General features: G+C 42.3%; 5 protein-coding genes across 5 annotated transcripts; 1 reads left to right on the top strand and 4 right to left on the bottom strand.

Moving 5' to 3' along the window:
- The first annotated feature begins 298 nt into the window (after positions 1 to 298).
- BCR41DRAFT_362035 (hypothetical protein) lies at positions 299 to 1,551 on the top strand. Its single transcript, XM_022025660.1, has one exon. It carries the CDS (start codon positions 473 to 475, stop codon positions 1,505 to 1,507), a length of 1,035 nt encoding a protein of 344 aa, XP_021876939.1. The 5' UTR covers positions 299 to 472; the 3' UTR covers positions 1,508 to 1,551.
- A 201-nt stretch (positions 1,552 to 1,752) lies between these two features.
- On the bottom strand, positions 1,753 to 6,149 carry BCR41DRAFT_312447 (trypsin-like cysteine/serine peptidase domain-containing protein; the record flags this gene model as incomplete). Its single annotated transcript, XM_022021089.1, has 7 exons — positions 1,753 to 1,939; positions 2,045 to 3,243; positions 3,385 to 4,420; positions 4,572 to 4,772; positions 4,957 to 5,058; positions 5,167 to 5,233; positions 5,981 to 6,149. The coding sequence occupies 7 exons, from the start codon at positions 6,147 to 6,149 to the stop codon at positions 1,753 to 1,755; spliced, it is 2,961 nt and encodes a 986-aa protein (XP_021876938.1).
- A 716-nt stretch (positions 6,150 to 6,865) lies between these two features.
- On the bottom strand, positions 6,866 to 8,421 carry BCR41DRAFT_362032 (NADH-cytochrome b5 reductase 1). The gene is made up of 5 exons (XM_022025659.1): positions 8,171 to 8,421; positions 7,930 to 8,005; positions 7,668 to 7,824; positions 7,422 to 7,580; positions 6,866 to 7,304 (listed from the first exon to the last, which is right to left on the bottom strand). The coding sequence occupies exons 1-5, from the start codon at positions 8,316 to 8,318 to the stop codon at positions 6,948 to 6,950; spliced, it is 897 nt and encodes a 298-aa protein (XP_021876937.1). The 5' UTR covers positions 8,319 to 8,421; the 3' UTR covers positions 6,866 to 6,947.
- Positions 8,422 to 9,860: 1,439 nt separating this feature from the next.
- BCR41DRAFT_400701 (hypothetical protein) lies at positions 9,861 to 10,831 on the bottom strand (the record flags this gene model as incomplete). The annotated part of the gene is made up of 4 exons (XM_022029158.1): positions 9,861 to 10,178; positions 10,312 to 10,380; positions 10,518 to 10,634; positions 10,763 to 10,831. The coding sequence occupies 4 exons, from the start codon at positions 10,829 to 10,831 to the stop codon at positions 9,861 to 9,863; spliced, it is 573 nt and encodes a 190-aa protein (XP_021876936.1).
- Positions 10,832 to 13,247: 2,416 nt separating this feature from the next.
- BCR41DRAFT_362027 (acyl carrier protein) lies at positions 13,248 to 14,461 on the bottom strand. Its single transcript, XM_022025658.1, has 2 exons — positions 14,197 to 14,461; positions 13,248 to 13,617 (listed from the first exon to the last, which is right to left on the bottom strand). Exons 1-2 carry the CDS (start codon positions 14,407 to 14,409, stop codon positions 13,441 to 13,443), a joined length of 390 nt encoding a protein of 129 aa, XP_021876935.1. The 5' UTR covers positions 14,410 to 14,461; the 3' UTR covers positions 13,248 to 13,440.
- Between the last annotated feature and the right edge of the window lie 1,564 nt (positions 14,462 to 16,025).

Raw genomic sequence — 16,025 nt, 5'->3', positions numbered from 1 at the left:
TCCTTTTTTATTTTTTGTCTATTTATTTGTTTAAATTTTACTCTCTAATCTTCTAATACTCACTAAAAGATAAAGCATGACTGATTGCTATTCTGCCTCTGGGCGAGCACCCCTGAACGCTCTGGCGAACCAACTGCTCGGTGAATCCAGCTTTGCACCCAAAAACTCCCTGTTTCAAACTGGTACCAGCAGTCAGCATCAGCACTCATTCCCTCATACTCATTCCCATATTCATCTATTACCACATTCTTCATCCCAGATACATCATAATCGTGGATTATTCCCTTCACAATCAAAACAACCCTCTTTAATTTCCTCATCAACATCGTCGTCTCAACCTTCCTTTCATAAACTAAAATCAATTGACTCGTTTGCAGATCCGTTTGAGCAGGCATGGTCAAGACATAGCTCAAAAAATAACCTCACTTTTGACTTTCATCATACAACAACGCATGATCATCATCTTCCTGATATGAATTTGATCCATGCCTGGGAGATGCACCACCAAGAACAACATGTTCCCGATCATCAAGTGCAAACAACCCTCTCTGGTATCTCTGCTGCCTCCCCACCTGATTTTAACGCCTCGGAATTTGAATCCTTTCAATATCTACCTACCATTGACGGTAGCTCTATACATGTGGAAAAACAAGAGAGTGTATGGGCTCAGGAATGGTCTCGTCACGAACAAGAGACCGCGGAAAGTGATGATGAAGATGAATTCAGAGAAGAATGGAGTAATGATCACTTTACTCAGGCTTATATCAATAGCCATCAATCTCAATTCCGTGCAATTGAGGAGCAAGACTGCTTGAAGGAAGCTCGTTTAGAGGAAGAGCGAGAAAGGCTAAGACAGGCTTCAGGTGGCCCACCTCGGTCGGCCTGGCTAATGGCCGGTGTTACTACTATATCTGAACAGAAAACGGCAGGAGGAGAAACAGGTTCAACTCTGCAGCCCCCGAGACGTTTGCCTGTACCTAGGTTGGATCCGCTCAAACAGGAGATAGCACAAGAGCACCAGCATTCAATGTTTAGTATAGACGAGTTCATGAGCTTCGACTACCACCATGACTATAACCAACCACAAACCACTCTACAGCCATCACTGCGACCATCAAACCCCGTACAGGCTAAAGACCGATTTATGACGCTCGTGAGCGACTTGCATCTTGCAGAACAAACCTTCTACCCTGGTGCTACTTCCGCCACTTCAAATGAAATGGATGACACAGCTGCTTTTACTTCTACTATGCATCCCCAAATACAAACTGGATGGTCACAAGAGTTCGAGGGAAACAACCAAGTAAAACACAGAGGTGCTGAATGGAACTGGGAAAAAACTTTTGGAAAGGACCCACGACGACAGATGAAGGCTACAGAAGCTCACTTGGTTATCAGTCGAGAGAAAAATGGAGATTTGGACGAAAGCGAACGACTCAAAGCAGTGGCATTAACACGTTTGCAGGCGCTGTTTGGACATCTGTCTTTCACACCTCCAACATCATAGACCTTTCCATACTGATGGCAGTTGTTTGAAGTGATTCAAGAGGGACGAGTTCCACAGTGAATCATGTGTACCATATATCTTTTAAATCTGTAATTAAATTCAATATTAAATATTCGGATGGATGGAAAGGCACGTGTCTATCTGAGAGAACAACTATCCCCCCTTTGCAGGGTTTCTTTGGCAAATCTCCCAAGTTAGAAAGTTATAAACGTGAACTCATTATTATTCAACAAAAACCTCTTTCATCAAACTACTTCACTTGAGGCGTCCTCTTCCATATCAATCTCATCTCCATCTACTACAACTGCTTCTGCTCCTTCTGCTGCCATTGCCTCTGCGCCGTCTTCGCTCTTTGTCTTTGGCGCAGGTGGGTCCGCAACTTTACGCCATCCAGATTCTTCATTGTCATCTCTAACCATCTCTGCCGTTGGCCTTGAAAAAATTGAGGAAAAGTGTATAAATGTTAGTGACCATTAACAATGCATAATAATGCAAAATGATCATCATAGTATGAAAACACATGTGCTCTAGACCTACCAATAATGCATGTTTGTCTTGACACTCAGTACTGTGGGAATCATATCGAAGCTCATAGTTTTGACGCGGACATACGAATTATCAGGACATTGTCTCACCGCCTTCAACAGAGCATCCAGATCAGGCGTTGGTGTGCCATTGATGTGTGTGATCCACATTGTAGGGACCATTCCATACATATAGGAGGGCGACCCCTTCGACCGCGCACTGACGTATACCCTACTAGGCAATGTTTTACTCTGTTGTAAAACAGCCTTGTGTGGCTCATGCATCATTGCACCTGCCCAGATGACTAGTCGACTTGTTCCATTGCCATCCACTTCTTCAGTCGGAACAGTGACTTTGACTTCTACCTTCTTTCGTAGTACCACCATTTCTAGTTCAGTAGCATCATACTGAACATCAAGCTCATACATTCTCGTGATGACTTTGCCATTAATACTCAAAATCAAATCCAGCTCCTGAAGAATCTTCGCTGATACCGACCCAGTTTCGGTGCGACGAACCATGAAGATGTGATGGCGGGAAGGATTGGCTTCTTCTACCTTCTTGACCCATTCGTCCGAGAGTCCCATATGACGTGCTTGAGCCATTTGAACCGTCACGACCTCAATGTTGAGACTACGTAATTTTGGATACAATCCTTGTTGCATGGGCTGGAGAACAGGCATGATTGTCGAGATATGAAGACCTAGATGGTACTCGTTGTCCCTACCAGAGTTATTACGCTCGCCAAGATAAGAAAGCCAGAGGCCTTGTACACGACCCTCGCTATCAGCTAACACTCCAGATGAGCATTGTTGAGCAAGAGGCGTGTCTAATGTAATCGCATCCAAGTTTATACCACGGAAGCGAGGTGTAGCGTTATGAGGGATTGTTACACTGGTGATATCTGTTACAATGGTTCTAAGGCAGATAGGACGCTGGTTGTGATTGAATGCTACCAAAGACACCTGGTGCCCTTGGACAAGGTTGATGGGCGAAATTTTGGCAGATTTGATAGGAGTGCCACCAATGTCCTTGGGGTTGTACGAGACAATTGCAAAATTGTGGGTTGGATGCAAATACATGACTTTACCAGGTACAATGATAGAATCTGCAATGGTAATGTTCAAGTCCCCCATAGCAAATGGAACAATATTGCGCGAAACAACAATAAGGCCACGTTCTGCATCCACCACCAAACCTGCGCCGTATTTCTATATAAATTATAAAAAAGTAAAAAAAAAAAAAAAAAAAAAAAAAAAAAGGAAGGAAAAGGCATCCGGTGACGAGCTTAGATAGAGCCCCACATTACACCAACAATCTCAGTTATGCGCGATCAAAGAGAAAACACGTACCCTGCTCTTTGGGAACCCATCAATGCGGCATGGCATATAATAACCGACCTTAACCATACTACTGAAAAGCTCCTTAGCTGGTCCTAAAGACTCGTCAAGTTCAAGGAACTTTACAGTAGAGGGAACAATGGGTTTTGGAGGTAAAGGTGTGCCCAGGCTTGTAAAGTCCCAGAGGCCAGTCTTGTCGTTTCTGACTGCTAACCGAAAACGACTCCAGTGGCGCTCTACTTGCACGACTGCAACACTGGTGGTATGGACATCTGCAATGGAATAATACACAACAGGGATCCTTTCTCTGTCCGGAATCTTCTGCATCACCTCTATAAAGTCATCCAAATTATGGATGGGCTGATTGTCAATAGAAGACAAGAGCCATCCCCTGTCAGGTCCTTCAAATCTGAACATTCCACTGGGCTCTGAAACATAGACGCCACTGACAGGAACACAGAAGCTACGCGCTAGTTGGTAACTTAGGTTGTTGAGTTTAGCGCCACCAATCTCGACATAGCGATCTGGCGTAATGCTATGCAGATCCTGGACCACAACTTTAAATGTCCTCTGCTCGCCTCCACGTTCAGCTATAATCTCAATCTCGTTGCCAACATTCCTGTCTAGACAATCCTCTAGTGGAACAAACTTTGTGATGAGTTCTCCGTTGATGGATACAAGGATATCACCCTCCTCCAGGCAGTCTGCCGCAGGTCCTTTGGGCAAAACAGTCTCTGCAACCAGCATGCCGATCTCCTCTGGAAATGTAGCTCTGATCAATGCTTCAGTTTTTTGACTCAATCCAAGACGCCGGGTCTCATCAAATGGTCTATACATAAACTGAGTCTGGATAGTACCACGAGGCACATGCTTGCCCTCCTGAATAAACGTTAATGCACGACGTACACGATCCAGAGGCAAGAAGAAGTCTGTTGCTGCCTTGAGACTACCTCCTGCTTGTAGTGCGACCGCATTTCCATTAATGTCAATTACAGGTGATCCACTGGAGCCTCCACTTGTGCTTGATGCGGCCTGAAGATAGAATGTGCTTTGAATGTCATATATAAATATATATTAATATAATAAAAAGAAAAAAGAAAAAAAAAATCAGTCTATCATCAGCTTGCAAAACTACGTCAACCCGGACATTAATAAAATAAGCAAAATAAGATGTAATAGACCGATTGATCAAGACTTACTTGAAATCATTATATGTGAGGTCTCCATATTCAGGAGCATTTCTGTCCAGTCGTGAGATTGAGCCAGACAAAATTGAGAGCTTTTCCCCAGCATCATTGCCGACAACACGGATGTCGATTCCGACTTTGGCCATCTCTGGTACCAATGGAATTGATGTCACCTCCATATATCTAATCTTGGACGGGTCAAACTTGAGAAAGCTATCATTGAAGACAATTAAGATACATGATGGTCAATAAACGTCAGTTTAGTGTCGGTTGTGGTTCAAGTCTTTTACTTCATCTTAGGCTCATACGATCTTCATTTAGCTCAATACTAGTGCAATGACATGGTTATGAACATACTACAACACATGCAAGACATCCTGATTCAAAACGAACATACCCAAAGTCATGGACCGGATCTCTGTATACAGGATAAACATCCACTTCCTCATGGTCATGGCAAACAGCCTCTCCAACAAATGGACCTGCACAAGCGACATGCCTATGTATTCACAAATAAGGTGGAGTCACCAAAAATACAAGAATGAGCGTACACCCTAGGCTCCGAGATACATTATATGGACAAGTCAGATTCCGATAGCTCACATACCGATTTGTCAATATCAATCCACGCTCGGCATCGACAATAAACCCAGATGCCTCTGACGTTTCAGGTCCTACCAGAATAATTTGTGAAAAAAGGAGGGTTGATAATTTGTTAAAGACTCTATGAGGTCAAAAGTCGGTATACAATGCGTACATTCAATGGTGCCATGCATGTACAAACATCAAACGATAGAGCTGATCTTCTTTGTTGATGGACATATGCAGTTTTCTGTTTGTGCGTTTCGGCAGCCGTGTGTCTCCTTTTGCCCCTTTTTCCTGGGTTGTCGCGCACGACCCTTGGGGTCAGTATTTTACCTCATTCACATTCATATTCATATTCATATTCATGTTTCTTTAAACCTTTCACGAAAAAGAAGCGCCCGAGCACTGATCATACAGCAAAAATCAAGAACAATAATGGAAGGGGAATATGCATGGATTGTAATTAAGGATGTGGTTCAAACAAATGTGCCTCATCATCGTATCAAATCAATAAAATATTGATCCACACTAAATCAACTTTCTTCAAAACATGAAGAAGCCTTTTTTAGTCAGTCCCGAGCTCTAAAAACACTTTTTGCTCAATATGAATATCGCTGATCAAATCCTTTTCCCATCTATTATTTCATTCTGCAATTTCCGGCAAAGCAGTGCTAATGTCGTACTGAAATAAAAAAAACCCAAATCCAATCCTTTTTGATTATGATACTTATTTTAGAATAGTGAAAAGCCCTTGATGACACAACACTGCCATTCCCATTCCTAGGTAGGGTTTTTGATGTTTGCTATGCTTTTTTTTTTTTTTTTTTTTTTTTTACCTTCAGTATCAAAAGCAGAGACTTGACTAAATCGGATAGATACAATGGCTTTTACTGCCTTTTCAATCACCTTTTGCCATTGAGGTGGTTCACTCAATGCGATGGTGCGCGCTAATTCTGGGCCTTTGGTATTCACATTAGGTATACCATTGGTATTCACTCCGGTCATCTCTGTCTCTTCACCCTCGGGATCTGTTCTACTGTTGTCTTCCCTGTCAGAAGCAGGGTCCTCTGTACGACGTCGTTTGTGCAGGTGCAACCCACCGTCTGTTGGAGTGGACACTGATGTTGCACTTGGAGAATCTGTCAAGTCAATTTCCATGCTAGCCACAAAAAAAAATAAAAATAAAAAAAACTGAACTGTGCTAGTGTAAGGAGAACACGCTCGCGCGAGGAAGGATGGAGTGACGAGGAGCTAAAGAGAGAAGGATGTAAGGATGAAGTGATGTCAAAAAGGAGAAAATGAAATAAAAAAAAATAATAATAACGTTGATATTCCTGAACAAAAAAAAAAAAAAAAAAAGAAATATACAAGTGTAAAAACAAAAATGAAAAGAACAAGAGGAAAGGAGAAGTGAAGACAAGTTATTGTGGAATGAGAGGAAGTGGTGCGTCAGGGTATTTTGCTTTTACGTGTTCAGCGGAGTACCAAGGCTTGTCAATTGTTAAATGTCATTTAGTGTAAATACTCTCTATTAGAAAGGGACTGCTTAAAAATAACTGAAAACAAAACAACAGATCAGATCTCTAGAACGATGTAAAAGCACAATCTGCATCATTACAATGCAATACAGCAATATATTTGAAATTAAGCATATTGAAGTGTAGCCTACCAAGGCTAGAAAGATGTTAAAAACCAAAGCAATGGTAAATGCCAAGTAATGTCAAGGCTCCACAATACTCTATGCATACAAGCCACATGGGCTCGATGCTCCTTTATTAAAACTTGGCAGATCTATCCTCTTTTTTAAAATTTAAAGACTTGATCAGGTAATTTAGAAACAGCATTGACTTTATCGTATCCGAGGTCCTGGGTAATCTTGGACATAGCTGTAACCATTGGAGGGGGACCACAAAGCAAGATCTTGATGTCTGCGGCGGGTGCAGGCATGTGTTCCTTAATCATATCTGCATTCACAAAGCCAACGCCACCGGTCCAGCCCTCTGGAGGTGTATTCAACACGTAATAGACCTTGAATTGAGGATGTTTCTTTGACAGCAAATCGAGCTCAGCTTTCAAAATAATATCCTCATGAGTGACATTAGCAAAGATGAGTCTAAGCTGAGTCTTGTCTGCGGGATTCTTAAGGACAGCGCGAATAATCTATGGATATCATTTGGATACATTAATGCATCGATACAAATAGAAGATTGTTTTGAACGCGAGAGCAAGTAACAGAGCATAGGAAGTAATGATAGCATCATTTTTAATAGCTCTTACCTGGAGCATGGGTGTTATACCTGTACCACCTGCAATCATTCCAATGGCTCGACACATATTAGGAGTATAGTTAAACTGTCCCTTAGGGCCACGAACATTGATAGTATCACCAATGGCGAGCTCACTAAACATCTTTGAGACGTTGCCCTGAGGATAGGACTGCCATAAAAAAAAAAGGATATAGTATTCTATAAGAAGTTACAAGAAGAATAGTATCGATAGCAAAAAACATGATAGTCCTCTCACCTTGATGCAAAGAACAAAGTGACCAATATCATCACTACCACTGGTGGGTGTGTAGCTACGCGAGATATCCTTTCCATTGATGTGGGCCATAACTGAGATATGTTGACCGATGGGCAGGTTTAGCTTATCGTTCTCATTGGGGAGAGCGAATTTGTACCTTTTTTTTAAAAAATAATCACCGTGTCAAAAAAAAAAAAAAAAAAAAAAAAAAAAGCTTGGGGTACATGTTGAATACAAAAAAAAAAAAGATCCGTTGGCTTACATGGCTGTATTAGGACTACAAATTACTTTGTCAACTAGCTTGAACTTGCGATATTCCTTTGGGTCCAATGGAGGAGCTATGTCATTCAGGAACAGGAACAATGACATGTTAAATCGATAGTTGATAGTCTACTGCTTTAACTGATTCATTTCCAAAGCATCTCCATTCTGCTAAAGTGAATTCCCATTGTAGTGAGGCAAAGAATAAATAGATCTCTTGGTCGTTCATTGCAAAGACATACTTCTTTCGGCTGGTTTCTTGAAGAAAACTCCTGCCCAAGTGACAGCCACACCTGCGGCAACAAAAGGCAGTGTTGTGGGGTCAATGAGGTATGAACCAGCGAGAATGATGCCTGAGGCAGCAATCATGACAGGGTTAGGGAGAGCCATTATGCAAAGAGAATGAATTTGCTGTCAAGCTGGGAAGGACACAGGGAGGAAAGGGGAGTAAAGACAGGTGGAAAGTAAAAAGAATTAAGAAAGAGAGAAAAAGAGACAAGAACGAAATAAAAAAAAATATTGCTATTCTTCTTCCAGCTTCTTCGGTCTGACTACATTCCATGGCGTTGAACAGGAACGAAAATCGAACCAACAACTTTTCACCACTTCACGGCACAAGAACCATATTTAGCATGACTAAATTCAAATCCGGTTGTGTGGTGCCACATGCCGGTGGATGCAGTTTCAGTACAGGGCATTGGACAGCGCAGACACAAGCATTAATTTAATGATGTATGGGAAACAGTTTAATCAACGTTTTTTTATTTTTTTATTTTGATGTATAGTTTCCTATCGGGACCTGACATGACTACTCATGATGCAAGAGTAAGCAAGTCCAGGCCTGAGGACTATAGAAATATCCCGACTATATGAAAAAGAGAGCTAATGAGAATGAGACAAGTACGTGCCTTTTTCGCAAGCCGACCTGAATGCGGTAGCAAAAAAATACTCGTGTTTTTTGTATGTAGGCGTTAAATTTGCCTCCGCCAATTGGCACAAGGGTCGGATTGGAAGGATCGCTTCCGTAGTTTTCATGAACACGAAGCTCAAAGAGGTCTAGTAGATCAATATATGCAAGGTCCATCTCTGACCTCTGTGCAGCGTTCCAAAACTACTGTACGATCGCTTCCTTCGACGTGTTACTGATGTAAAAGGCCCATAGTGGCTCCCGAAACATATATATTTTTGCGTAGCTTTTTGTCACGGCCGTTAGTTCTGATGCCAAGATCAAGCGTAACTCACGAAGAATAAACATGCTGGTTTCGATGTCTTCGACAGATTGGCTGGCATCTTCTGGTGCTGCCTGCTTCGGTTATTGCCATCAGCCGGATTTTAGTGTAGGTTAGTAAACACCCTTTGTCTTAACTCCCAAGTTGCAGTAAGTCTTGAGCACAGGCGCTTGATCGACAATGAGGACGATTCTAGTGACGCAGAGGCGGTGGTTGTTGAGAACTGAGCTGTGGCAGTAATGGGGGCTGTAGTAGGAGAGTGAACTGCAGGCGGGTGAGCTGACTTGTCCAACAGTAGCAGCAGGGTTAGAATAAATCCCAAGGGAATTGACACGTGTGCCATTCATGTAGCTTTACCCTAAATCCAGCCCAAGCGCCTTGATCTCCTCAGACTCGCATCCTCAGAGCAGTGAGGCACTTTCCTTTGTCTCCACACATTTCGCATTTTGTAAGAAATAGTTTGTGTCATCTTCAGTTGAAATGAAAAGTTGTAGCATCACTTCTTTCCGCAGTCTCCTAAAGCGTAAGCCAAGAGTTGTAGTCGAAATTGGTCTGTATTTCACAGCAAAGAACATACCCTTGCTGGCCGTATGTCGTGGCTTCGAAGTCTCGATACCTGCCCCTCTTAAGGCGGAGCTTTATGCTTTCTGAAGAGATGCTAATGAACCGTTGGCACCCCGCTGGGTTAATCTCCGCATTGCCTCTACCAAGTCCTCTGTGTCCCACGGCTGTAAGAAGGTTGACGATTAAGGTCCCCGGTTCCTGAGCCATCAGCCATCCGCTTATGTCTTCCAATGCCCACTGCTGGTATCTTGCAAGGCCTTTGATATGTACACGTAGTTTCTCGTCCGTCTAAAGCAGAGTTGGTAATTCCGCTCCTGAATAATAGATGAGTCCCTGTTGCACAGCGAGCATCTCCACTTAACCTGGTCAAAAGGATGGAGTTGACAATGGCTAACTTTGTATAGTCAACCTCGGCCACATGCCGAGTCAGCTCTCCCTTCTCGACCTTTTTCGCAAGCTGGTGTAGTAAAGGAAACAATCTTAATCAGATTATTGTTCCTCCTTGATACATTGAGAAACCAAAGATTGCAACGATCTCCTTATAGGACAACAGGGCAGCAACAACTGTATCTTGTCAAATATGTCAGTACAGCAGTTTTTGTAGTGAGTCCTGATATTGGGACCCCAACTGAGCCATTCCTGGAAATGCTTCTGGTTTTCTAGTTTGTGGGAGGGTATTTGCGCAGAAGCTCCTAAATGAGGCATCTGTTTCCTGTGTTGTATTTGCATACTCTCGTATGAATCCATCGGATGAGTAAGGACAAGAATCGGACTCGATCCATCTCCTTCAGATGACCATGGTACTCTTTTTCCTCAGGTTAGATGCCTGGCTTTTGATGGATGAGCAGATCACGTTCAGGATCTGATGCTTAGCCCTAGAGAGCATTTCATGTTCCAATTGCTCCTCCACGTACTGAATGAATACAAGTGATGTCTTCTGTTCTCTTTTTCAGCTAACAATAACGCCTCCTTTAATATCCTGATAACTGACTCAACAATCGTGATGTTACCAACAGCAGCTCTCGTTGTATTCGCCCTCACAGTACCAACATCAGGCGTCATCGCTAACTGTTGTTTGTCCATGGCATTGATAAGCTGCGCTTTCGACATGTCATCAAGCCAACTATGTTTGTTTGCTTGCCCTGGTTAATGTCTCTTTGATGATGACTGTGTAGACTGCTCACTGGGGCCCTGGGTCTTTGTGTGGACGCTTTTCATTGGTGCGTCTTCATTGCTTCAAGTAGGGAGCGCTGCATCCGTCATGGCCAGACTTTACGTGTGTATCTTGGTATAGGCGTCGCCGTCGCCTGATTGTTATGTTGACCGAGCGGTCCAACTATGGCCCGGTAACAGTTATATTTCTTGGAACCGCGCAGCAAACCAGGCTCCTTGTCTGTCAATCTATTACTATACCAGAATAAGAGGGCAATATTAAGCAATATATGACCATAAACAATGAATATCGATCGCGCTTAAAAGGGTGATGGTTACCTCGAAGCCCTTATCGCAACTGAGTCAAAGAGACCGTGTATATACCTTAAAGGATATGCGAGACTCGATGACAGACCCGAAGAATGATGTTCTTACTCTGAAAGATTAGAGTATTCAAGCCAACTACTTGCGTGGCGAGCCTCTTTATTTTGGGGCACTACTCTATTCATTTAAAGATGACACAATTAGAGGTTGCAAGCATGCATTTGTGCCGAAGTTCTTGAAAAAACAATCCAATTAAGGTAAACAATGTTTTTTTTCAATTTGATGTGTTCTATCACTCATTTTCCCCTTCTAAGCTCATTTCGAACTCATTCTGCCTTTCTTTCTTGAAATGGCATTCCAACCTCCCTCTGCTTATCTAGCCTACTTGGATTATCACACCACTGCGGCTGTGATCTCTCAAAATTTCATCCATGCCTCAGCTCGCTCAAAGCATAATCTTACTCAGATCGACTCTCTTCGCGCCAGCTATCCACTCATGTTACTCGCGCCTGCCAATATCACTTTCTTGAAACCTGAAAGAGTGACCAGCCCTCTTCACCTTCTCTCCGCAGCAGCAACAGCAACAGCAACAGCAAAGATGATGACAAAGACAATGATCATTCCTCAATATCTCCTTTTACTCTTAATTCTAGTTCACCACTGTCGTCTAACTTTTTTGTGCCAGTACCGCCTTCTTCTCGGACCGTCTGCGTGATTATTATATGGCGGTAGTCTCCTAGCTGACGATCATCCAGATCCTCAATTTGTCTTGCAACAGCATGCGAGGCTCCTTATCCTAGGTCAGGCCAATACCAAGATTTATTAATCTCCTAAACCTGACTATCCACCTGCATCTCGGACGCTACACAGTACAGTCGCACCAAGGGCTTGTTTCTTGTCCTTGGGGCCTGTACTGGTGGCCTGTGCAGATTTAAGTGTCTTCCTAATACACGAGATCTTGCTAAAAGCTCAGCGGCCCAGGGATCCACTAAAAATAAAACAAGGTCTAGGAATAGGATGGGATGAAGATGAACATTTTAGTTGTGTGTGGTTTTGAATCGAATCGCAGGAAGCCGTGGTGAAAATGAATGCTGGAAAGCAGGGAGATCTGAATAGCGATTGATTGTTCGTTAGGCAGAACTTGATCCATCCGCTATGACAAGTGTTCAGACCATAGGATTATCATCATCGAAATATCAGACGAACCAATTAAAAAGAGGTCAAAAGACGGCAGAAAAAGAAGAAAGCGATTACAATAGTGAATAAGACGAGTTTGTGAAGAAGATCCTTGAGAAATAACAGATTGGCTTACAGGCGGGCGCTATCATCTGCAGAGCGGATTTCTGATTAAGCACATCCCAACACTACCATCCAAAAAAGCCGCACCAATTGCAGCTTCATCATCAATACCCTCAATGATGCCATCTGGTTTGAAGCTAAAAATGCTATCCTATGCGCCTTCACTATATCCGAAATCTACGGTTGGTTCATTACTTTTTATAGATTCTTAAACAATACGACTTCATCGATCGATCCTAAAGCGGTTTGGGCAATCGACAATCTACTTAGTCAAAAGCCCGAATAGAGCACAGACCATCCAATCCTGTGGAGTGTGGCAGTCGTTCAAGTGCCGCGACTTCTTTATCCCAATCAAGGCAGCCCCAATTTCGACGACTATCCCCAGAAGGAAACATCTTATAGATACCATAGTGATCAAAATGGCTTCACAGTGGATTGAACAGATACAGGATTTCGACGTAATTGTTTGAAGCCGCGATGATGAAGATGGAACAAATCATCAAAAAGCACAGAGTGGGGGAACATCAGCGGCCAAGAAACCAGTACATCAAGAGAAATTACAAGCTGAAGATCAAAGCGTCATCGATGAGCTTTCTGGCGGACGAACTGGCTAGGAATGAGATTTCCGGTAGTATTTTTTAATGAAACCCCCCCAAAATGATATATCTCCATGATGCATATCATCTCCAGTATTATTGGGGTTTTATTTCCCTTTTCTTTTTGTATTTTTTTTTTCTTTTTCTTTTTTCCGAATGCTGCTTCAAGTAATGTGTCCGTAAATTTTTTTAAAAAAGCCGATTATGGTTATCCTTCTCTGAGCAATAGTTTGTATATATTTTATCTGCACAAATGAAAGAGGATGTAGGAGGTTATAGTACTATGGAAGAAAGGAAGAGGGAAGAGGATGTTAAACAAAAGGTGACAAAGACACAGACTAATGTTATTTAGTGAGCATCGTCGCGCTTGGAGATGTAATCAACAGCCTGGGCAGCAGACTTGATTTCATCAGCATCCTTATCGGGGATCTCGATCGAGAATTCCTCCTCGATGGCCATGACAACCTCGACAGTGTCCAAAGAATCCAACTTGAGATCGGAATTGAAGTGAGCCTGAAGAGAGATCTGTTATATGGACGCAAATAAAATAAATAATAAATCAAGAGAAATAGAAAAGGAAAGAATGCATTAAGTTAGTTATGCATGCACCACACGATTATAATTTTCTGTAGTGGTTGGACGGCTGTGGTTAATAATAAGAAAGCAGCCATTTTTGTTTGTATGACATTGTTTTGCGGGTGTTGGTATATAAGAATGTGATTGTGAATGGTATATTTCTTAAGCCGCACCAAAGTCCGCGTAAGTCTTTGGTCGCGAGATCAGGGCTTGCAACCAAAGAGCCGCGATTAGCCATAAGAGCGCTGTTGTCGCGAATCAGTCGATAGAATAGTGCCAAGTCCATCGGTTGGTTTGATTACTTTTCCTCTCCTCAGAGATGACTGACTAGCAATCCAGATCCTTTTTCCGAATCTTTTTAATTTTTTTTTTTCCGAACTTCTCGGAGTGTGGAGGATTAAAATATTTGGGAGCGTAAATTGCTGTTCCAGATCAGATCATAAACGAGGTATCGAGGTGATTATCCGTATTTTTCATTCTCCAATGATTCTTGACTTGAGAGATGAAATGCTTTTTTTTTTTTTTTACCTTGCTGGAATCAATCTTATTGAAACCACCCAAGATTTCCAAGACACGCTTCTCGATATCGGCGCGGGCAAGTCCGGCAGAGGCACCGTAGGCACGGGCAAAGTTCAAGGCCATGGCATTGCGGGAAACACTCTGAGAAGCAACGATAGCAGGGTTCTTGTACAGAACCGCAGAGCGATAAAGGGCAGCGGAGGGACGAAGAGCTCTGAACATGTTGAAAGGATATTTGGTGTCAATGAACAATGGGAGTTGAATTATGAGACGGAGTAAGAAGAAAAAATAAATAAATAAAAAACGGAATCCTGTTAGCAACAAGCTGAAATACGGCACAAGTCCCTCTCAAAATACGTAATAACTGTGACTGTGGAAGGCTGTTAATTCCAGTTGAAATTTCAGTGCGGAGCATTGGACAGCGCAGACACAGGCATTAATTTAATGAAGTGTGGGAAACATTTTAATCAACGTTTTTTTTATTTTTTTTTATTTTTTTTTGACGTATAGTTTCCTATCGGGGCCTGACATGACTACTCATGATGTAAGAGTAAGCAAGTCCAGGCCTGAGGACTATAGAAATATCCCGACTATATGAAAAAGAGAGCTAATGAGTAATGAGACAAGTACGTGCCTTTTTCGCAAGCCGACCTGAATGCGGTAGCAAAAAAATACTCGTGTTTTTTGTATGTAGGCGTTAAATTTGCCTCCGCCAATTGGCACAAGGGTCGGATTGGAAGGATCGCTTCCGTAGTTTTCATGAACACGAAGCTCAAAGAGGTCTAGTAGATCAATATATGCAAGGTCCATCTCTGACCTCTGTGCAGCGTTCCAAAACTACTGTACGATCGCTTCCTTCGACGTGTTACTGATGTAAAAGGCCCATAGTGGCTCCCGAAACACATATGGTTTGCGTAGCTTTTTGACAGAATTGTCAGCTCCAATACCAGGACCTGTAAGTATGATGTTCTGTCTTAACAGCATGTTCGAGACGAAAATCAGCCTGACCACTATCCTGCCGTCTGTCATCTTTAAACACTGTATTTCTTTTTTTAGCACCGTCTTACCCATAATTTCTGGAATCTCGCTATCCTTGGGCTGGAATGCTCTCTAATTAAAAACGATGGTGCTACCACACTAACCAGTAATTGGGGGCCGGGCCGGGGCAAAAGCCATACGCTTTTGAGAAGATAACTGCTGGCTGATTGCCTAGTAATGGCGAAGCAGTCTTTCGAGCCAATGTACATTTCGTGTTTGTTTTTCATCGATATTCTGAACTGGAATAGAACTAGCTTTTAATTTAGTGCGATGTAATTGGGCTTTTGTACTAAAGGAAAGGAAGTAATGATGTTTGGAGAATCAAACCTGATAAATTAATAATGAACTGAGATATAACGAGACAAGAATGAGGATCTTTATTTTCATAATAGAAAAGAGTATTTATACCTCTTTTCTATTATTGTATGTCACGGATATTAATATTAATGTAAATTAGCTATATAGAGTTTTAGGTGATTATGGCGCAATGTTCTTCAAGTCGGTATAGACGTTTGTGTGAAAGTCCTTTTCCAAGGAATATTCTTTTGCCCTTATATGGTAAGAAGGGCACTCTGCAGGCGATACTCAAGCTGTTGAGTAACGCACTCCAAGTATCTCATCTTGAGGCATATAGGCCACGATTACGCATTTGTTTGAGTGAACAGCCTTCAATAATCTGGCACATTTTTGGGACGTTCACGCAGTAATTATTTCTTGATATCGCAGTGAGAATGACAAGCTAATCCAAGACATATCAAATGACCTCAAGGCATCTTCCTTGTAACATACCCATAACCCTT

Source organism: Lobosporangium transversale, assembly GCF_002105155.1.
Source record: "Lobosporangium transversale strain NRRL 3116 chromosome Unknown BCR41scaffold_52, whole genome shotgun sequence".
Taxonomy (NCBI): Eukaryota; Fungi; Mortierellomycota; class Mortierellomycetes; order Mortierellales; family Mortierellaceae; genus Lobosporangium; species Lobosporangium transversale.
Note: the sequence above shows the minus strand (reverse complement) of the source record. Positions and strands in the feature narration are given on the sequence as shown.